Source organism: Alosa sapidissima, chromosome 20, assembly GCF_018492685.1.
Source record: "Alosa sapidissima isolate fAloSap1 chromosome 20, fAloSap1.pri, whole genome shotgun sequence".
In the NCBI taxonomy this organism is placed as follows: domain Eukaryota; kingdom Metazoa; phylum Chordata; class Actinopteri; order Clupeiformes; family Clupeidae; genus Alosa; species Alosa sapidissima.
The window spans coordinates 7147463-7170403 of record NC_055976.1 but is presented as its reverse complement, the minus strand read 5'-3'; the positions used below and the strand labels follow the sequence as shown (position 1 = coordinate 7170403).

The following is a 22941-nucleotide window of genomic DNA, read 5'->3' as shown; positions in this document are numbered from 1 at the left end:
GTAAATGTAAATGATTAATTCATTATAGCCAAAAACAAATCATGCAAATTTACAACCATTCTGCAGTTCAAATTGAACTTTCGCTCTTACGGTTAATTGTGTTGGATCAGTAATGAGGTCAGTGTGTTATTTATGATAATTACTGTATAAACTAATGTTAGTTATTAAAACCCTATTGTAATAGGCAGGACAGGAGGCAAGCAGGTGGTCTCCCTCTACAGGTATGGTTGTGTTTACCACGGCATCATCCAGCATGAACTTCTCCATGCTCTGGGCTTCCACCATGAGCAGACCTGGAGTGACATGAGTGACATGTACTGTATGTGAGAGTCAACCAGGAATATACCAACCCTCATAAGGTATTCCCTGTCTACAGTACACATCTGGTTCACACAGATGTGTACTGTAGAATGTGTGCTGCTTACTTCTATGCTAATAAAAGGTGTATTTGTTCATAAACTAGGTGGAATCTGTGGGCGTATTGGTGAATTCTTCACCTTTATAATATAAATAAATATATATTCTGTTCTTGGCCAACTGCTCTGCTGGGAATTCCTGCAGTCAGCATGCCAGGCAGTGGCACTCTCCCTCAAAACTTGTTATTTATCATTTTGATTTTTCAGTGTCCTTTTATTGTGACCATCCAAGGCACATCTGTGCATTTAAACGTTATTGACTATAGTCATGCTTCAGTATTTGATTTCAGAGAAATGTGTGATTCTGTGATGCATTAAAGGAAATTGGGGGCAGGAAATCGAACTATCCGGTTTATCTTTGTGAAATGTCTGTTTAAAGCTTTCAAAATTACTGACAACGTGTCCCGACTGTCTTCACCACCCAACATGGAGAGAAGAATCACTCTGATTCCAAACCCAGACGTGGAAATTGGCACAAGGAATGTCTACCACTGACATTCTGTGGGTCAACAAATGTTATGGATGTTGTGAGTATGGTCTTTAAATCCATTCAGAAACACGCAGCGAAGACATTATTGGACACTGAAATGAAAGGAACTCACATTGAGGAATGCTTTCTAAGACCCTGACAATCTTTCCCTCTCACAAATCGGAGACAAAATCAGACGATAGGAAACCCAAAGTGACACTGTTCCACCACATGCTGTCCTGATTGCAGAGCACAAGCTGTTAGAGGATCTAACTTGTGTCTTGTGAGCATCATGTATTCACATTACTATAAATTAGCTGTCACATGACTATAAATTAGACCTACTGTATGTAGATATACTGTGTTGGTAAGAAGTCAACACACAAGACGTCAAGAGCGCCTGTTGCACACCTCAGATCCTGCTAAACCAAGATCATTTCTCCAATCTCTGCTAAATTCTACCATCTCTGCTGAACTGTTCAGATTACCCCATCAAACACAGCACAGCATTCTGTAATTTAGGGAAAAGAATAACAATCAATCACATGGGAGGAAGAAAAGGCTGAACTGTGTCAACAGTTATAAAACCCCAAGGATTTCTCATGGTCTTTGCCTTGAACACAATGTACTACAAAGCACTGATGTGGTATTTGAGGGTTTTAAATGCATTGTGTGCTATTATATCTTAATTTATGGTTGTGGTTGCTCCTCGGCTGGGCGGAGGCGTAAAACTTTCAAAAAAAGTTCTCACATTGGTTTTCTCTCCCCCACACTGTTTAAGAAAACAATATGGGGAAGGATGTTTCTCGAGGGTGACTCTAAAATAAGCACGGTTATGTGTCTGTGTACCGACTGTTTAGTGCAAATGTGGCCCTCTTTAAATCTTTAACACTTCTACACTTTGGACACTTTGAAAGTAGCCTTCCTCTTCTTTTAAGACAACCTTGAGTGGGCTATTACTTGCTTGCCAGCCAGTGTTTTTTTTTACCTCCACAAAGCCTCAAATGTGTCCAGACAGCAGGACAAAAAAAAAATAACCTTCATCACAAGCAGAGCTGCTATTGATTTTCTGCGGTTGAGGAAAAAGCGTCCAGCTCTAGACATCCATCTCCCTGTCTCACAGACACTCTTAGGTGGAGCACTTCTGCGCTCCAGAGGTAGGAATTAGGGGAGCGCTGCCGGGGCTGTGGCCTGCTTCCCCCCTGTAAACCAAGGCCATGTGTTTGTCCTTTCCCCTCTAAGTACCCGTTACTATATGAAACTAGCACTTATCCTCACAGCCATGCACTCGCAAGTGCGTTCGCTAAACACATGCCATTCCTGCCTCTCTCTCACACGGCTAAACTCGCCTTTCCTGGCCACTTAAATGCTCATCGCCTCTCCTACTGTGAGTGTCCTTGATGTGTTTGGAAATTTCCGTAAACAACTCTGTTTGTAATCTTTGACAGTTTTCTACGTGTCCAGATTATGGTTTAATGGAAAGAATAAGAATGTGTTGAAAAAGAAACAGCTGTCTTTTCATAAGTTTATATTTTGGCAAGATGCTTATAAACAGAAATTTACACTTGAACGCAGCAAATAAATTCCTATGGCACAGTATCACTAATACCAGTCGATACATCACCAATGTAAGTTCAAGAGCAGTCATGCTGTTGAACAGGAATACAGTTTGGATGTACAAGCATTTAGCCAACATTTAGTTGTTGTCTTTTCAAATTTATGTTTGTTATTTGAGCCCTTCTTAGCACTACACTCAAAAGTGATACAGATATGTTTTCTACAAACTAGCACACCCAGCAAGTTGGTAGGAACTGTCCATGAAGTTCTGGAGAGGCCCACAAGAGGGCAAAGGCGTACAAATGAGCCAGTGAGGGAATTTGAGTCGTTACACCTGGAGTAAGTTAACACTTACCTCTGTCATGGTGTTATATAAACTATAATCAGTTCAAACAAGGAAAGCCTATATTATAGTTATTGGATTGTTTGATTGATTGTCTTTTTTTAAGTTATAAATGCTATAGCATCAGCACATAATCATCCTGTCTTCACACAATATAATAATATATGATTTGCATACAGTTTATGCAAGGCTGAAATGTAAACAAGGCTTTAAAGCAAGGGCTATGGGCTCACAGCCTATTATCTCCAAATGTTTCTCTCTATGAACTATAGACTTCAACTGTAAATTCACATCAGCAGAGAGGAAGCTCCATTTGAAATGGGTTTCTTGGTCAAGGACTCTGTCTAATTCTAGACCAAGCCTGCATTTCATTTAGAACAGATTTTCTGTGCAGTCCTCCTATTTGCAAGAGCCAACAATTAATTCTTCTGGAAGGTATTATTATCCAAAGTAGTATATGCTGAGTGAGTAAATGTATTTATCAAAGTGTGAGAGAACTTTTTAAGGGATTGAGTGCTATTAGGGCTGCAACAATGATCAGTTTGAGTCGTTTTTAAGGAAACTTCCTCAAAATTCTCTGATTTTACCTCCTCAACTGAAATATCTTCTGCTTTACTTACTCTTGCATGACAGTAAACTAAATATATTTAGTGTGGGGAGTAAACAAGGCATTTGAGGATGTATTCTTGGGGTTTGGGACACACTCATTGACATTTTACATTAAATAACCACTCAGCTATTAATCAACAGATTATTCGACTATCAAAATAATCTTTAGTTGCAGCCTGGAATACTATATACTCTGCTGATCTGCATTATACTCTAGCAGTTGGACAGCAGTAAGGCAGTAGGGCTACTAAAGGCCCATCAGGTAAAACCAGTTCATTGTCCATGGACAGAGCTGTGTCCCTCTCTCCTTAGTCCTAGGGCGGTATGCAGGGTGGAGGTGTGGGGGGGTTGGATGGAGGTCTGATGTCGCCACCTTTGCCCCTCTCCACCACCATCAGGTGGCGCTGTGGGAGTTGCCTCCTCATGCTCCTCTTCTTGGGCCTGCAGGCACGCTTGGTCCCTGGCTGTCCGAAGTCGCTCAGGGTGTCCGAGGACTCATCGATGTAGGCCAGGTTCTCGCCGAAAAAATCCAAAAGGGAGGGCCGCGGCGGAGTGCTGGCCTCCACCATCACCGTGGGCAACGGCGCCTCCTCGCCCGGCGAGGTCGCCTCCAGCCCCCCGGTGCATTTCGACACAGGTCTGGCGTTCGGCAAGTTGGGACGGGAGTCGCTCAGGGAATCGCTCTGAGAGTTGTGGGAGTCGCTCTCGGATGCCGACTCCGAGAGCTCGGATTTGGACTCGGACCAGGAACTGGACCCGGACGCTGACGCAGGCCTAGATTCAGGCCCAGACAAGGATCTTAACTCGGACCTGGAGACCGGTCTGGAGGGCGCCCGTGACCCTGGCCTCGACCCCGCTCGGGACCCGGCCCTGGATGACGGCAGTGGGAGCTCCAGTCTCGACACGGAGCTGGCCTTGATCTCCAGGATCTTCTCCAGGACGTTCTTGGCCTCGGACCAGTTGTCGAACAGGTGTCCGTTAATGCGGATGCCCTCCGGCTCCAGGGGACTCCCGATGCCGGGGACGATGTAGTTCACTTTTGGGCCACTTCGGCGCCGCCTTTTCTTCTTCCTACTCCGCCTGAACTGGAATGGGTCATTAAGGTCCAAAGGGACAGGAATGCGGAAGTCCACAGACATGTTTTGGATGTTCTGGGTAAAGTCTGTGGCATAGGCTCTCAGCTCTTCCATCTGATTACAAAAGATGGCAGAGAACGCGTTATATAAAATATGATATAACTACATTCTTCTGCTGGTTTCAATGCAGATAACCAACACATAGCTATATTACCATTGTAATTATTAAAACTCAGAGATGTTTTCACTGGTTTCAGTACCCCTTAAAACCTACCCTCTCTCTCTGTCCAACCCACCTCAGCACGGGTCTTTTTGGAGAGCACTCTCAGCCAGTTTCCTATCATGTTCAGGATGGAGGCAAAGTAGGCCAGGCCAAACACAATCCAGAGCCAGACTAGAGGCTTATACATGAAATTGCCATGCCTGGAGTCATCTAAGACAGACACAAGAGTTGAACTTTATCATGCATTCAACTTCAAAAAAGAAATGTTTCATATGACGAAAATATTGTGAAAACCAGCCATAAACTTTGGCATTTGTTATGAATATGACTATTTATAAAGTAAGTGACTTGTTATAACTTGTTATAACTAATGATAACCAATTAAATCAATCAATCAGTTTGTTTTCAAAGCAAAGGTTTCGGAGTACCTGCAACATAATCCCCAAAGCCCACAGTGGTGAGAGTGATGACCACAAAGTAGCCTGCTTCCAGCCAGCCCCAATCCTCCACGTGCTTAAAGACCAGCGTAGGCACGCCGAGGAATATCACACAGCCAATCAAAATGGACAACACTGCAGAGTAGACACGCACATTGGTGGGGCTCACAGCTTTCCTCTGTTAGTAGGAAAAAACAGAAGACAATGTTAAAAATTCATTGTAAAATTGAAATAAAAAATCATGCATATGGATATGATTCTACACAACACAATGAATTTGTGATGACCAACATCTTAAAAAAAAGGAACTTGTCTGTAGACAAACAAAAATAAAATAAATTGAGTGTTCTGAGACACTACATATACAACCTACTGGACTGATCATTACAAAACTAGTGTCTGTCGGAGAAATGACAGTAGAGGACTTACAGAGGAGAGACTTGCATGGTCGAAAATGCCTATTTACTGTAGGCACTAGTTTGTCATTACACATTATCGTCCATGTGTACACTGTACTCTTTATCAAGCCTACCCTATCACAATGAATCAGGACTGAGACACTCAAACAAACTCAAGATGATTCTCATTAATCCACTCTTAACTGATGCAACAACATAGCCTAAACATCATAGCTCACTTCAATGTCTGAGAGCCAAAGCCTCCACTGAGCGCTGTGGCTGACACGCCTACCAGAAACAGGGTCTCCATCTTGCCCACGGCCCGCCTGAGCATGGTGCCCATGTGGTCTCCCACCCCTGCCAGCAGGATGCCAAACATGGGGATCCCCACCAGGGCATAGACTATACAGAAGAGCTGGCCAGTTTCAGTAATGGGTGACAGGTTCCCAAAACCTGTGGGCACGAAAGAAGGGAGAAAAGGCTTTTCAAATGTTTTCACTGGAAGTAAATGTATGGACGTTTTTATTTTTTTTATGTTTTTATTTTTTTTTCGATTTTTATTATGTGTAAGCCACAATAGACAAATTGAACCATTCATGTTTTGAAATAGTGAAATATTTAACTTTTCTGTGGTACACAAAGAACAAACATCTACATAACATGAACCACAAATCCACCAGAAGTGGTCCACAAGTGTCCAACACCCGGTTCACATGTACAGCATGCTTTGTATGTTTGTGGATATGATTCTACACAACACAATCTAAACACATATTTATGAATAATGGTGCACATTTGTGGATTGTCTTCTGTGGGTTACAAATAATAAAGCCCAATTTAAAAATTCCAAATAAATGTCGTAAGGGCAAGCAGGCTGCAATTCAATAGTTTCAACAAACAGTTTTCAACAAATTCAACAAACAGTTTGAACGGTGATCTCTCAGTTCTGCATGGGTGTCTGGAGTTCTCCGGTTCTGCTGGCCTGGTATGCTGAGGCCGTTGGTGTTGCGTCGTGCTGCTGTGGAGCTTTAAGAACCCACCTATGGTTGTGATGATGGTCCCACAAAAGAAGAAGGCGCTGGGCACATCCCAGCGGCTGGTGAAGTTGAGGGAAGTGCTGTCGGGGCGTAATATACCATCTTTAGTGGCGATCACTACTGCCTGAAGAGCACCAGAGACAGGGACATTAGGACAGGAGCCCAAACATTCTGAAATCTTTAGATCAGAACAAATCAGAGCTAGCCAACCAGGAAGCGTAAGGCCAAGTTAAGTCAGGAAGCCCTTTTCATTTCTTGATTTCATTTAGCTCTCATCTGTGTTTGTGTGTGCATCTCTGAATGAGCATGTGGCTACATGGTTAAGGGTACTTAAGAGTAAGGCTTGGTTGTTGATTAGTCACTGTGAGAAATCCCCTACCTAGAGCGCAAGGAATTAAACACCCCTCCTGTGTATATGTAATATTTGTTATGTCTAGTATACTACAGTAGTCTATAATTAAAATAATTGCCTGGTATATCTGTGACTATAAAGATAAATATCTTGAAAATGGACTGATTATGGACTGAACACCTGTAACTACAACTTAACAGCATTACCTTATTGAGAAGATGTGTAATGGGCAGAGAGCAGACAGTTGATTAAATACTACTGGGGACGAATGAATGGAGCACATGATGGTGATTGGTACACTGATGTAACCCAGGCTAGTAGCCCAGTGGTTCTCAAACCTTTTCGCTCATTCCCCACTTTGGAGGTGGGGAATTTTCAAGCCCTAGTTGACCCCATCAACCCGGCAAAATGGTAACACTCAAATATTTTCTTTTGCATTTTGGTTCCAAGTTACATTTTCCGCCTCGGTCCCTTGGATCGGATGTTATTTTAATTCATGTTGGTCTGTTTGTGACTCTTATGTTTGTGTGTGGCTGTTTTGTTTTGAATCTATGATCTCCCTTGTCAAAAAAGAAAGGCATTATTAAAGATAGGCACAATTTTATTATTATTATTTCCTCCAGTTCCTCGTGCCCCACCTGTCCTGTCTCTATTCCCCACTAGTGGGACCCGCCTCACACTTTGAGAACCACTGGTGTAGCCTGAGGTGGTGACGGCAGAGGAAGGGGGGTGTTCACCTGCATCATGTCATCCAGGGCTGCCGGATCGACGCAGGTGTGGTTGAGAAGGAAGTCGTCGCGTTGGCGGAGGAGCAGCTCGTGCCGGAGCATCTCCTTGGGCATCTCGAACGTGCGGAACACCAGCGCGCCCATCACCAGGTACAGCAGCACCACCGTCATGATGGCCAGCAGGGTGGAGCACCGCATGGTTCTGCAGTGCCGGGGTTGCAGGCAGGCATAAGCTGGGGCAGAACTAGGCCAAAGATGGGGTGAGCTGGGCACACAACAGGGACCAGATCATCTCCAACCACACATGAGACTGCTAGGCCACATCACAGTACATTCATTCAAGACTACCGATCAAACTCAAGACGCCAAATGCAGTCTTTCTAGGACTAGACCCGAACCTCAAATAAACACTGTCTGATCCACCTCAAGCATATGATGCCTCTTGGGGAGCCTTGGGCTTCTTTTTCTCCTCGTTCTGCTCTTTCCCGTCACTCTCGGCCACCCTGGGACTTTGCTTGCTTGCTTCCTCCCTCCCTTCCTCCCTCTCCTCCCTTCCTTTACTGGCATGTGGAGCGGTCTCTGGAGGTCGAGTTGGACCACCACATCAGAGAGCTCTTAATCAAGTTATATCAAGTCTGAGCTGGGGAGGCTGCTGCAGCCCTCAGCCTTTGAAGCGCTGACCCAAACAAAATGCAGGCACGAGTGTCACAAGCATATCCATTCAAAAACAACTAATGACGCCATAGAAATAGCCCTTAGCCCCGCTCACTGTTTAGACAGGACATGGCCATGCTGTTCCACAGGCAGTCTGACATTCACCAGAGCCGGTCAGTATTGACTGTTAGGATTCTTGTGTGAGGGACTGTCTGTTGGTGCATGAAAATCTTTCTGGATGATAGTGTGGTAGCTGTGTAAGCCACAGTGTGCGGGGACACACACGCGATAAGAGACAAATTATTTACAGCCAACCTTGAGAAAGATTAGGAAAATAAACATTTTCTAGTTACAAGAAAACATACAAAGTTGATCTCCACATTTGTTACGCTTGTGTCGTACACTTCAATTAAAGGTAACCCTACTGGACAGTAAGATAGTGTATGTAATGTATCACAAGCTACGGAATACAAAAGTAATGGTTGACAAGTGATCTCTACAATACGGATTTAAATTCCATCACTGCATTACCAGCTACAGTCAAGTGATATCTTGATTTGACATTGGCTTGGAATACAGCATTCATTTGCCAACAAATTATACATCAGTGCATCAGAAACAGTCTAAATTTGGTCAGCCGTGCACACGAGAATGAGTTAAACATGCATTTGCGTGTCTTACCTCAGTCTTAATGCCACCACATACTGTAGTGTGTATTGTGTGGAGTCCCCTCTGGGCAATAAGTAAATGAGGGGGGAGTCTGAACTCTATGGGAGTGTTTGTAGGATGGTGTTTCCCCATTCTCAGGCCACTACATCAGCACGACTGCAGATGTGGGGTGGGGGTGAGGGGGTGGTGGAGGCAGAGTTAGCTCCTAGGCTGGAGGTAAACAAAGAGATGAGATGTGGATCTGTTCTAGTAGGATGTCTGCATCAATTGCAAGAACACATTTTCCAACTCCAGGACTGCGGCCGCAGAGACCGCCACTGTGGGCAGGAGTCCTCCATGACATGACGGCGCTTTTCGCAGGCTGCCTTCGCTTCCATCTACCATCCTCTGCCCCCTGCTTGTGTTGCGTCCACTTTATGAAAATGGCCATAGGCCAGCATGCATGTGGCCAAGAACACCTTTGTATGCACATGTCATTCTCACATCTTTGGTAAGGAGCCAAGCAATCATCACACAGAAACCAGAAACAGAAATGCTGTCTGACTAGTTGACATATACTCACTCGTATACCCAATATGGCGTCCATGGTTAAATCCTAGAATGAGTGAACTCTAACTTATCTGGTAACATTTTTGATAGGGCCACAAAAATATCTTGACAGATACAGTATATGTTCAATCCAGAGAAGTGATTAAACAAACTATAGTGAATGATGGTGCCTGCATCTCATCCATGAAATGAAAATAAACCAGAACACGTTCATCAAAAAAGGACAAAACCAAAGGCAAAATATTCAAGGCAACCCTTTTAATCCAGTCCGCTAATGATTAAAAGCATCAAAGCAGGCACTCCGCAGCACATAGATGTGACATTAAGCAAAGAGCAACGATTCACAGTGGACCTGTTTCAGTACAGCTAGTACGACAAAACAGATGGGGGGGCACTGAAATATTATGTCTGTGATCAAAGTTTCAAGATAATGTCTGAACACTGAGTGCTATCTGAAAATAATGATGTCTTGCATGCTGTATAAGTACACTTGACAGGTTGATGTTTTGTTTAGGTTTTGGAAAAGGGTCCTATCTGCAGTAGTTGCTGCAGGAGGCAGTAAGAATAACTGTATGTGCCGGAGAGCTTCTCTAAACTGTGCTGTACCTTAGTGTGTGTGTGTACATTATCTTAAAATATGAGTGCTCATGAAGTTGAAAACAGCTCGATGTAGACGGAGGAGCAGACGCCGGAGTTAAATCGTGTCATACAATCCAACCACCCAGTCTGTTTATCTGTGAAAGCACTACAAATTTCCCTTTAAATAGTCCTACAAGAAAGCTTCAAGGCAGGCCACAGTGTTACCACTTAAGGCTTTCAATTCCGATTCAATCAAAAATCAATATATTTAAAAACAACAATGATAAAATAAGCTAATGCTACATCAATCCAGTGTTTTTTTTTTTTTTTTTTTTTTAAACTGGAAACAGGCTGGAACACGACCAAAGCAACAGAACAAAACAGAACAAAAACATTCCAGTCCAATTACGCACAAAACCAAATTATTAATATCGACTTAATATATTAATCTGATAAAGTAGAGCTGCTCATATACAGTAACATTGTACAGGACACTTACATACATGACACATTCTATTACTACATAGGCAGTGGGTTTGTGCTGTTATCATAAATGCAAACTGTTGGAATATTGTAATTATAAACAGGGGAAAAAAGAAATGAAGGGAGAGAAAGAGAAATGAGTGGTGGGATGGAGATACATAAAGTGAGAGAGAGAGAGAGAGAGAGAGAGAGAGAGAGAGAGAGAGAGAGAGAGAGAGAGAGAGAGAGAGAGAGAGAGAGAGAGAGAGAGAGAGAGAGAGAAAGCACTTCATGGTGGATAACCATACATGGAGAGGAAAAAGGCTCAGGTTGGTTTGAGTCATAGACAGAAAACACAGACACACAAGTGCACACGAGCCCACACACACACACACACACACACACACACACATTCATCTATGGCAGTGTGATCCTCACAGCATTTCAGGCACACATCTATAAATAAGGCTATTCACAAATTCAAGTTTTGTAAAGCAGGAGAATCCCTCCACAGCTAAAGCACATATACAATCAATCTTCCCAAGGTCAGTGTCTGGTCTCGGCTTCGGGGGTCTTGGCCACATGTCAACAGCTGTAGCCATTTAGAATTCCCCACACATTAAAGTGAAAAAAAAAAAATAATAATAATAATAAATAATGTCCGAGGATGTAGCAGGCAAAGTGCAGTGTTCTCTTGAAGGCATGAGGTGGTGTAGCTGTGCCGCCTACTTCAACTCAAGACAAGGTTCCACATCAACCTGCACACACACCACAGGCAAATCCAGTGAATATGGGGATATCACGTGACTAGCACAAGTGCATTCAACATTGACTAGTTGTGTTGCGGTCTGTCCAATTACAAATGTTGCCAAAGTGAGTGTTTGAGGGTGAGTGTCGTGAGTGATCGAGAGTGAGTGTGTCCAGTCATGAGTGTCTGACCTTAGTGACTTTTAGGGGTCTGTGTCTCCCTCCACTTCCCGCGCTGGGAGCGCCACAGCTGGGGTTCCCAGCAGACCCCTCCTGAGGACATAGGGGCAGGCAGGGCCACTGGGAATATCAGCAAAACCTACAGAGAGAGGGGGAGAGAGCGATAGAGAGAGATAGAGGGAAGAGCGAGAGAGAGAGCGAGAGAGAGAGAGAGAGAGAGAGAGAGAGAGAGAGAGAGAGAGTGTGAGAAGCACATTCCTAAGAACAACTTCTTTTCGGTCGTACTGAAAGACTGACGGACTGACTGACCTTTCATGACGACCTCGGGCAGGCCGTATGGCTCGTACTCGGTGTCGTCGTAGGCGGCCGACATGCGGTTGCGGTTGCGGCGGATGCGCTCGGCCAGGTGCGCCGGGTTGGCCGGGATGGGGAACGAGCTGGAGAGCAGTAGCTTCTCGCTCTCTGCTGCCGCCCCTGGCGAGGGGCATGGCGAGTCAGTCACCTCGTCTTCCTCCTCCTCCGTTGGTCCTCGGTCCGTCTGTGTGCTGGCGTCCAGGACGGCGGCCCTCTGCGGTGTGTTCTCAGGGCTCTGTGCGTGCGTCTCCTCCGTCTGGGTGGCCGCACTCTTCACCTCCCTACTGACCTGTGCCCTCTCAAGGCCCGTGACCTCTGAACTCTGACCTTCAGCCCCATCCCGTGAGGCCTCTGGTGGTCGGAGCTTCTCTTCGGCAGCATCAGCGCAGTATTGGTGTGTCTCTGCAGATCGGCTCGTTCCACTCGGTGTCACAGACACGCTCCCCACCCCCAGCTCAGCCTGACAGGCCGGTGCACTCACGGACTCGCGGAGCAGCGTCTGGCCGTGGGCCGCCTCCGGTCCGGAGTCGTCTGCTTTGGTCTGCCGCGCGGCATCTTCAGAGGCTTCTGTAGAGCTGTGCGCCTGATTGGATGTGCATGAGACACTGTTGGCTTTGGCATCGGGTCCAGGAGCGCCAGGTCCTGCCCGCTGATGAACCTGATCAGTCTGTCCGAGGACTGTTTTGGTCTTGGTGGGCGAGTCGCACAGCTTTTCTTTAGTGTTAGAACCTCTGCGGTCAGTGGAGGGGGTCTCGGAATGTAAATCTTCAGCTCTCCTCTGAGAGCCTTTGGTCATTGTTTCCACTTCGTGGCAAGAGCTCACCTCATCTGTCAGCTCACCATCTTCAGACTCTGAGCTCTGAAACACCATGTGTGGGGAGTTTTAACAGACACACATCACTGTGCTTTATCTAAAAATAACATAAATATAATATTCCATATAATGGAATAAACAAATTGGTATAACTGATGTAAGAAGTATTGATACAAGGTATGTAAGGAGTAATTACAAACATTATATTAGTTACATACAATGCTTAGTGCAAACGAGTAACTCACCTTTACAGATGCACCATGGTCCACCTCCACCTTGGGTGGTACAGGAGAGTCCTGCTGCCGCTGTGTGGTGGTGGTGCTTGGATGACCTCCTGCCTCTTCTGACTGATGGTGGTGGATCATGGACCTGGAGATAGTTTAGATGGAGGAGAGGGGGGGGCTGCAGTTAGCCACTGGCACTTGACCGTGGACAGCACATCTGTGTTTACACAAGTGGACAACAACTGCTACTCTGCGTCACCCTATAATTAATCTCCAGCAGCTGGCACACTGGCAGGGAGTGAAGTGTAAACAGAGAGTGCATTATCATTGGCTAATTGTCCTGTATTTATTTTCTGGTTAGTGGTGGGGATGTGACTCGGCACCTTGTTTCCAGGAGCTGTCCGCCCAGCTTATCTGTGCTACAGGGGAGGAGGATGTGGTCTTCCCGCACCACAAGTATGCTGCCTCCGTCTCCATGGCGACCTGCCGTTGCCCCCGGCAACAGCGCCGAGGGCTCTCCAGACGCCGCCGTCCTCCAGAGCTCCAGCTCCTCGGCCTGACTCTCGTTCTCCCCGGTCAGCCGTCGCAGCTCCGAGAGCAGAGCCTGCAGCTGGACACGGCCCAGCGCAAACACAACACAACACAACACAACACAACAGACTGAGCAATGGAGAGAGCACTTCCACTATGTGTATTAGAGTGTATTAGTGTTTAGGATTGTGTAAATACTGCTTCTATTTAATCTGATAACTCTAAGTACCTGTTGCTCATGTGAGGTTGTGTCTGAGTGGCCGAATGTCTCCTTTCCAAGAGATTCTTTCTCAGTGCTTCTCTCCACAGTAGTTTCTGTTACTGTAGTGGCATCTGGCTGCACTGAAACAGGCTGAACTGGGGGAACTCTCTCCTCTGTGTTGTCGGCATCAGATGTTTGGACAGAGAGATCCCCCTGGCCTTCACGGCACGGGCGCAAAGCCCCATCATCCTCTCTACCTGCTGGCCCATCGTCCTGGGCGTGGACGCTAGCGGCCTCCAACTGCTTCAGCCTGGACTTCAGCTGCTCGTTCTCCACTCTGACTGACCGGAGTTCCTCCACTGACGCTTCCTCCAGCGCCTGAGTGAGCTGGGCATTCTGGGCCCGGAGCAGGTCCATCTCCCTCTGGCTCTCCGGTGACCCTTCGGCCGCCTCCGTCATGGTACTCGCGTCAAGGGCCTGGACGTCTGCGGGGCTCTGCAGGAGTGTGGAATTGTGAGAGTTGTGCTCCAGCTGTCCGCTAGCTAACGCGGCAGCTGGCCGTCCGAGTCGGGGGTCTGCAGTGTCCAGTGGCGCTTCTCCACTACCCTCCTGAACAGTGGTCTCAGTGTGCACAAACTGTTTTTCATTAAAGTTTCCAGAACGTTCCACAATAGCAACTGTGTTTCCAGAGGCTGCGATTTCACACGGCAGAGAACCAGCCTGAACATCTGTCGTGCTTGCATCCTGGGCATTAGTTTGGACAGTCTGGAACGGAACATTGCTAGTGTTACTCTGTGCCACTGCCTTGTGCTGCTCCCCAGCTTGGGGTTCAACAGGGGTAGATGTGTTTAAGACCTCCTTAACAGATACGACATCGGCCTCCTTATCTAGTGTTTTGGCTTTAGTATTGTCTATCATGTCACAGCGTGCTTCAGGCTGAGTCTTATCCACAGTGGCATCTGAATGGACAGACACCTCTTTGGCATCATCTGAACTGTCTATCTGAGGGACGTCTGTCCTGACCTCCGTCTCCAGTTTCTCCTTAGCTGCTCTGACTTGAGCCATTTCCTCTTGGCACAGACGCAGTTCCTCTCCCTGCCTCTGGATGGCGGCGTCGCGGTGCTGCAGCTCCAGCAGCAGGCCCTCGATGTGGCTGCTCTGGCTCTCGAAGGCCCGCGTCAGCTGCTGCGTCTGACTGGTCACCTGCTTCTGCAGAACCTCCAGGCGGTTCTGGGCCGTTTTGCTCCTGCCGGACTCCCTGTCCCGCTCAGCCCGCAGCGACTCGCACTGGACCTTCAGACGCTCCACCTCCTGGGCAAGGCCGGCGCTCCGGGCCTCATTCTCGTTTCTGGAATGTTCTGCAAGCTTCTTACAGGCTCCCAGGTCGGTGATGAAGTTCTTGGTGGAGGCTTCCTGGGAGACCATGGAGTTCTGGAGGTTGACCGCTTGGCAGAAGGAGACGTGGTCAATCGGGGATGGGATGATGTCCTCATCGTTGAAGACCATGGCTTTGTTGTCGTCGCAGCTGCCGTTGAGCTGCAAATATTTCAGCTGGAGGTTTTCCTTCGGAGCCTTTCTGAGCTCGTCCAGCTCCGCCTCGAGTTCGGACACCTTGGCCAGCAGGTCCTCCTTCCCCGGTCCTTCCTCCTTGCCCTCCTCCTCCTCCTCCTCGCGGCCTTTCTCGCGGTCCTCGCGCTCCTGGGTCAGCTCCACCCTCAGCACCTCCAGGTCCTCCTTCAGCCGCCCGCTCTCCTCCTCCATCTCGCGGCCCTTGCGCTCCATCTCGGTCAGCGCCTCCCTCAGGCGCTCGCACTCGCCCCTCTCGCCGGCCGCCTCCGCGTCCCTCACCTTCCGGCTCTCCTCCAGCCGGCCCTCGGCGGCGGCCAGCGCCTCCTCCAGGCGTCCCGTCTCCCGGCGCGCCTCCTCCAGCTGCCGCTCCAGCCGCTGGCGCTCCTCCTGCTGCTCCTGGGCCCTGTGGTGGAGCTGCTCCGTCTGGGTGGAGTGCTTGCGGCTCAGCTGCTTCAGCTTGGTGCGGGCCTCCGCCTCGGCGCGACGCTGGCTCTCCAGGTCGTCCAGTCGACGCTCCAGCTCCTGCTTGGTGTCCCGGAGCTCGTCGCGGAGCGCCACATTCTCCCGCTTCAGGTCCGTCTGCCCACCTCCGCGGTTGGGACTTTGGCTGGGCGATGGGATAGTGGGTTTGCTTCTGGAACATTCTGGTGAACTGCTGCTGCTTAGGGTTTCAGTCAGCTGTGACTTTGGGCAAAGCTGATTGGTCCCTCCCTCATCACTGCTGGCGTCCTCCTCCAGAGCAGAAGACAGAACCTCTCCAGCTTCATCCGTCTGGTCTGACTCTTCATCCCTCCTTCCCACTTTCTCCCTCCTGCCCTCTTTTCTCTTGCCCTTTGCGGGCTGCTCTGAGCCAAACTCCTTGATTTGCTCAGAATCGATGCCCTCCCCCGGCTCCCTATCGGAGGGGTACTTTGCCCTCTGGATCGCCTCCTCTTTGGTTCTGTCCACTTTGAGCGCTTTCTTCTTGTGGGTTTGTGTTTGGTGAGGACTGGGGCGATCGTAAGAGACCACTGGGTTGAAGCTGTCGCCACAGGAGGAGTACTGGGGGGGCGTTATGACAGCTGCAGGAGCAGGAGGCTGGTCTGGAAGGGACAGAGAGAGAAGAGAGCAAAACAGAAATCTCAGCTGTTATGATTCAAATGAGTGCAACATGTAAGCAGGAGGTTTTTTTTTTTAAAGAATACATTTCTATTTTCTATCATTTCAACTTTAAACGAGTAATTCCTAATTTCTGTGAAGTTATTATGATGAATTCATAGTGTAATAACTGTATGTGTCCAGCAGAGGGAGCTCTTGGGCCAGTCAGATGCTCACCTTGGAGCTCTTTAAGGCGGCGTAGTGCGTCAGCCAGCTCCTCAGAGAGCCTCTTCACCTCCTCCTCCAGGCTCCTCTCCTTCCTCTTCAGCTGCTCAATGGTCACGGTGAGGCTCTCGCTGTCCCTGAGCGCTTCCTGCAGGCCAAACACAGACAGAACTTATTACACACCATCAGGACCAATACAGCCAAACGGTTAACCGAAGATAGAGACTTTTGAGGACATAAAGAGTGTAGCCAAACTTTATTTCTCGACTCATTTTACACTGAAGTTCAAATTGTGAGATGGCAGTGTGTCAGTGTATTTACTGCAAAGCTTCCAATAATCTAGTCTTCAGTGAACACTGGTATCTTAGTATGTAAGTGTGCCACACATGTCTACCCTTAACTTTGATTTGATATATTTGATTTGATATATATTTGATATCCAGGCATACATGTATATTAGCGCAATCTGGAAGGACAATGTTTTGAATCGGCATCTGACCATTTTGAACACCTACAGTATAAATGTATTTGATGATGTCTGTAATGCATATAACCTTTAACTCCTAACTCAATGAATGACATGTGCTGCACAGATTTCAAACATATCAGAGAATGTGACTTACAGACAAAGACCCTCATCAGCAGATATGCTTAATAATTCAACAAGCTTTTCCTTCGGTGTACAGAGCATCTATTATTTATGATAAAGTCTAGATGTGGCCAAACTCCCGGGAGCAAACAGAGGGTCTTAGCACAGCTGTATTGCTCAACAGTATGAAACATGAGAGAAGCTGTTTGTCCAGAGGGACCTGGTGTACACATCTGACCTCAAGAGGGTGTGGACACACGATCAGCAACAGGAAGGTTTGGGATTCCCACTGGCACCCTGAGTGGTCCAGCTATTGAGTTTCGTCAGTGTCAACATGCTTGGTCTACCAAGTCTAGCTTTCAATTAGAAATTATGTCATATTTAATAGATAAAGCCTCAGGACCCAAGAAGGTCTATGTAATGTGATATGTGTGTGTATCACCGTGTGTGGGGGGGGCCCAGTGTTAGCATCATACCGTTAGCTTAGCTTGCGTCTGGGCCTCTCTCTTCTGAGTGTCCTGGAGCTCCGACTCAGTGCCTTTCAGCTTCCCTTTGATGAAGTCCAGCTCCTGCTCCACAGCCTGCTTCTGCAGACCCAGCTGCATGCACAAACACAAACACACACACACACACACACACACACACACACACAGGAAGTGGACTGAATAAGAGCCAGAACACAAGAGGAAGAGGAGGAGGAGGAGTGCAGAGTTGGGGGTTTAGGGAAGGAGCAATGGATGGAGGGAAGTGCATCAAAGGAGGTCTGGAATGAAGACTGGAATAAGAGATGGGTGGAGAGAGAGAAAGGAAGCCGGGGGGAGAGAGGAGTCTTGGGGTCCCAGCGCCGCTGACTCATGCCAAGCAGCAGCAGAAAGCCCCATGCAGTTTTAACGGCACACTAAAACGTGGCGTTCGTTCCGCTGTGCCGTGAAACACTTCAAACATGGGCCCCCAGAGTGAGATGAGAGAACACATGGTCCACATTTACATGCTTCAGCACTCACATGTTACTCACTGCATGGACACAAATAACCACCGTTTCACTCCTCATGCAGTAACCATGTTAACACATGACACACACAACTCCAAACAGCCACGTGGTAATGCCAGTTCAGTTGAAGAGAATGACCAACTTGACCAGCATGATTACATAACTTATACAGTACAAAGTACTCTTTCTTGATACACAGTGTATATGGCTGTGCTGTCAAGTATGAGACAATTTCTGCCCAAGTCCAAGTTTCTGATGAGCTAAATGTTTTTTTTTTTTTTTTTTTTTTTAAAGGGGGTGACTTCAGGGTCAGGCAAGGACATGGCTAACTAGGCCCAGTAAAAGCCATTTCTGCTGACACACACACTAACAGGGCTATACCACAGAGGTTTTACTATGGGACTATTTCAGTGTCCTACAATTTAGTAACCCTCACTTAGATGAACGGAAGTGTGTGTGTGTGTGTGTGTGTGTGTGTGTGTGTGTGTGTGTGTGTGCGTGTCTGAAATACTGGGATGTGGATAAATGGAGGAGTTTACCAGATAATATAATGTTTACAATGTTTTGCTTAGTTTGTGAATCAAAACACAAACATTCTATAGAGTTGTTTACCTTACATTCTACAGTGACCTGACCTGACCTGTTCAGTGATCAAACATTCCCACATAATCAGACACAGACGAACACATATACAGTGCCTATAAAAAGTATTCCCCCACCTTGGATATTTCCCATTTTATTGCTTTCATAAATGGAATCTTTGTCCATTTCATTTGGCCTTTTTTGCAATCAAATTAATGTTAATCAATTATAAATATATAATGCAAAAAAAGCGATTGCATATACTTTTCATAGGCACTGTACACATCCGCTGATTTTAACACAAGCTGTTGTAGATGCACAGACTCAGGGTGCTACAGGTGCTTGGGTACTAATGTGCTGATAGTAACGAGATAAAAGCCCAGTGCAGATAACCACAGGAGTCTGCACGTAGGAAACGAGAAGGACAAGCTGTGAGCTCAGGAACTCAACAACCTAAATGGCCTTTTGTACGTTTGTTATTCATAGTAACAGCAAAACACAGATAATTTGGTCTTATTTACTCCTGTGGCTGCTGCCCTCTTAAACCATTAGAATTCTTTAAGATGCTAATTCTGCCACGCTACTAAACTGAAATATTCACACTGCTTTCCTTCAAAAGTAGGTGCACGCATACACTTTTGATGTAGTAGCAGTGTGGGTTTATTACCATCCTACCGCTAGAGAATGCTGCAATCTAAGCACTTTTATATTGAGAGGCCAAGAGAAAGACAGAAAAAGAAAGGAGAGAGAGCAAAGAATCAGACAAAGCAACAAAAAGTAGGACACAGACAATCAATGTTACCACACTGACCTTCAGGCCTTAAATCTCCTCTGCCAGAAATGAAGAAGGAGAGAGAGAGAGAGAGAGAGAGAGAGAGAGAGAGAGAGAGAGAGAGAGAGAGAGAGAGAGAGAGAGAGAGAGAGAGAGAGAGAGAGAGGAGAGAGAGAGAGAGAGAGAGAGAGAGAGAGAGAGAGAGAGAGAAGGAAGAGAGGAGGGGAGGGAGTGAGAGGACGAGAGGGAGCAACAGGGGGCAAGAGAGGGAAGAGTGACATTAGTGCATTGACCTGTGGAGCACATACTTCAACTCCCCAGCGAGAGAGACACAGAGGGAGAGAAAAGGGAAGAAAGAACGAGAGAAAAAAAGACAACAAGGAGATGGGCTGGGAGACATAGCTGGGAGACATAGCATGAAAGTATAAACCGTTTCTGTAAATGAAAGGACAGGAGGTAGAAGTCTTATACATACGTTTGAAGTCCTATAGGCCATCCTTCTGTGTTTGGAGTGTGCATAGAGCACATGCGCTCATGGTCACTGATGTGCACGTGTGTTGCATTAAATGTGCGTGTGGGTTATGGAGAGAAAGTTCACTGATGTCAGCGTGTGTCTGTCCAGCTGGATCCCTCATTGTGTGTGTGTGTGTGTGTGTGTGTGTGTGTGTGTGTGTGTGTGTGTGTGTGTGTGGGGTGTGTCTGATCATACGGTGTGTCTACTAGTCATACTGTTGTATAATGTAGAGCTCTAGCCAACTAGGATTGGTGTGTGTGGGTGTGTGGGTGTGTGTGTACCTTGTCGTGCTGTGACTGTAATGTGTGGTGTAGCGTCCTGGCCTGCTGGATCTCCTGGTTTAGTTTGTGGGACTCCTGCTGGTGCTGCCGCTCCAGAGCCTGCCGCTCCTTCTGCAGCTCCAGCAACTCCTACAGCCATCACACACACACACACATTACATGCAACAGACATACACACAAACATGCACAGTACACACAGTTTGACACACTAAAGGTCCACATCACACACGCTCACACACACTACATGCAACAGACAAAAATACATACCAACATGGACAGTACACAGTTTGACACACACATAGTCCACGTCTCACACACACACACACACTCAGGCTGTCTCCCCATGTGTGTGTGTGTCCTCACCCTCTGGTGTTCTCTCTCAATCTCCTTCCTCTTCTGCTCGGCGTTGCAGCGGCTGGTCTCAGCATTCTGCCTCTGGCACTTCAGCTCCTCCTGCAGATGCTTCGCCCGCTGCTCAGAGGCCTGGGCCTGCACACAGCACACTATCAGTGTTGCACACACACACACACACACACACACGCACGCACACACACACACACGCACACACACAGCAGGGTACACATGACGCCTCTAATATAATAAAGCCTGCATATGCCTCCATTCTGCAGGGAGACATGCTGCTGGGTGGGTCTATCCACCTCCACATTTGATCTGGTGGAGCCTAATTTCCCCCACTGCAAAACCACATCTCATGCATGTTCTAAATAAATTCAGAGCGTGCCCAATCTCAAGAAAGCAGTTCTATTCCCATCAGCACCGTGCTCAGAGTGCCCCCGCTTCCCTCACCCGGTCCCTCTCCTGGCTGATGAGGGTGTGTGCGCGGCCCAGCTCGTCCTTGGTGCGCATCAGGCTCTGCTCCCTGCCGGCCAGCTCCCGCTTAGCCTCGCCCAGCCCGCGCCTCGCTCTCCTTGAACCGCTCGGCCCTCCGCACGCACCTCCTTCTCCAGAGACTGCACCCACGTCTGCAGCTCCTGGATCTTCAGCGTTTGGGCTGTGTGTGTGTGAGTGTGAGTGTGAGTGTGAGTGTGAGAGGGAGAGAGAGAGAGTGTGAGTGTGAGAGGGAGAGAGAGAGAGTGTGAGTGTGTGTAAGTATGTATGTATTTGTGTATGTATGGGGGGGGGGGGGGGGGGGGGGGGGTTGTGTTAGTGTGTGAGTGAGGGGGAATAAACAGAAAAAGCAGGAAAATGAGTATTACTAATGTACAAATAAATCTGAGAAATCTTTATCAAGCTCAGCAAACAATAACCACAGGCTTCGTACACAAAAGTACGAGTGTAGGCCAACTTCATGTCAAGTTTGATAAGAAGAAAAAGGTGCAGTCTAAAAGCATTAGTCTATTCACTCAACAAAATCCCTTTGTTGGATACCACAGGGTTTTAAAAAAAAAAATGCTTGTGCCTTTAAAATGCAGCAAAAACGTTCCTAAGACACTGTGCGCTGGTTTGGCAGCATAGCTTCCTAAGCCAGTGTGTTGCCTACATGAATGAAATCAGACTCTTTGCACTGATGCATGAGACACTGGTAGGACAGCCTTTGCATCCAGTCCAGTGAGTCTTTGGGCCACTCCTCGCCTAGAGGCAGGCACACTTCCTTGTTGGCTCTGACGGGACAGGAATGCTCCGCGTCAGGTGTCAGCGGAGAACGAGGATGACGAGGACAAGCGAGCGATTGCCTCAGCGCAGCCAGCCCCGATGCCAAAACAATGGCGCTTATTCAGGCCCTGTGCACTGTACTGAATAAACAAAACCCTCTGTTCTGCTCTCTCGCCTCTGTCTGATGCTCTCGTGCAAAACTCACAGATGTGTGCACGTACTTCACTCACACACACACACACACGCGGTCATTGTGTTATTGGTCGGTCAACTCACTACCAGCACACGGTGTGGGGATAGTTTGCTTATCTGCTACACGCCATTGACTTATCTGGTCAATAAAAATCTGTCCTGTGTGCAGGTCAATGCTGTCACTCACATTGAGCAGAACAGATGAATGTTCGTCACAGGCAAAAAGTGACACAGAAATGAAACGCAAGAGAAGAAGAACTGTAACTGGTATGTGTGAGAGGGGAGGTGGAGGTGGGGTGGAGGGGGGGGGATGAGAAAAATAAAGTGTGTTGTTTATGTGACTCAGGTGTTTGGTACATGCTCTGCGTAACAGGGCCCGACTACAGGAAGCTCTTGTGGACTCTGCCAGTAATCCACCCACTATGGAAACACAGAGCCACTGAGGGGACGGGGACGGGGACGGGGGGGGGACAAAAGAAACACACACAAAGAAGGAAAGTCATGGGACAAAAGAAACAAACACACACAAAGAAGGAAAGTCATGGGACAAAAGAAACACACACACAAAGAAGGAAAGTCATGGGACAAAAGGAAAGATGGCAAGGAAGAGAGAAGACACCCCCACATGTCCAGCCCAGATAGCTAGACAGATATCAGAACAGAGCCAGGAGGCTCCAAGAGCAGCACAACAGTTACTGAGGAGAAACACATCCCTGTGTGTGGGACCAACACATTGTCCCCCCCCGTGCACTACAACACAGCAGGCAGTGATCCATGTATCCTGTGTGCCGAGAAGACCTGCTCTCTGTGTTTGAAGTGCACAGACAGCATCCGGCATTTATGGAGGAAAGCTAATGTTTGTCTAGGGCTTTAAGCCTGAGCAAAGGGTAAATATATATAGCCTCTAGTTTCTCCCCCACCCGTC

The 22941-nt window shown here is 47.4% G+C and overlaps 2 protein-coding genes across 2 annotated transcripts; both read right to left on the bottom strand.

Moving 5' to 3' along the window:
* Positions 1 to 2398: 2398 nt before the first annotated feature.
* On the bottom strand, positions 2399 to 9014 carry kcnk4a (potassium channel, subfamily K, member 4a). The gene is made up of 7 exons (XM_042073492.1): positions 8981 to 9014; positions 7655 to 7910; positions 6569 to 6689; positions 5821 to 5981; positions 5122 to 5308; positions 4767 to 4903; positions 2399 to 4584 (listed from the first exon to the last, which is right to left on the bottom strand). The coding sequence occupies exons 2-7, from the start codon at positions 7841 to 7843 to the stop codon at positions 3709 to 3711; spliced, it is 1671 nt and encodes a 556-aa protein (XP_041929426.1). The 5' UTR covers positions 7844 to 7910; positions 8981 to 9014; the 3' UTR covers positions 2399 to 3708.
* A 746-nt stretch (positions 9015 to 9760) lies between these two features.
* On the bottom strand, positions 9761 to 21257 carry LOC121693829 (centromere protein F-like). Its single transcript, XM_042073491.1, has 11 exons — positions 21018 to 21257; positions 20574 to 20699; positions 20211 to 20339; positions 17547 to 17669; positions 16494 to 16629; positions 13638 to 16261; positions 13261 to 13487; positions 12899 to 13022; positions 11795 to 12698; positions 11498 to 11624; positions 9761 to 11316 (listed from the first exon to the last, which is right to left on the bottom strand). Exons 1-10 carry the CDS (start codon positions 21075 to 21077, stop codon positions 11509 to 11511), a joined length of 4569 nt encoding a protein of 1522 aa, XP_041929425.1. The 5' UTR covers positions 21078 to 21257; the 3' UTR covers positions 9761 to 11316; positions 11498 to 11508.
* Positions 21258 to 22941: the final 1684 nt, after the last annotated feature.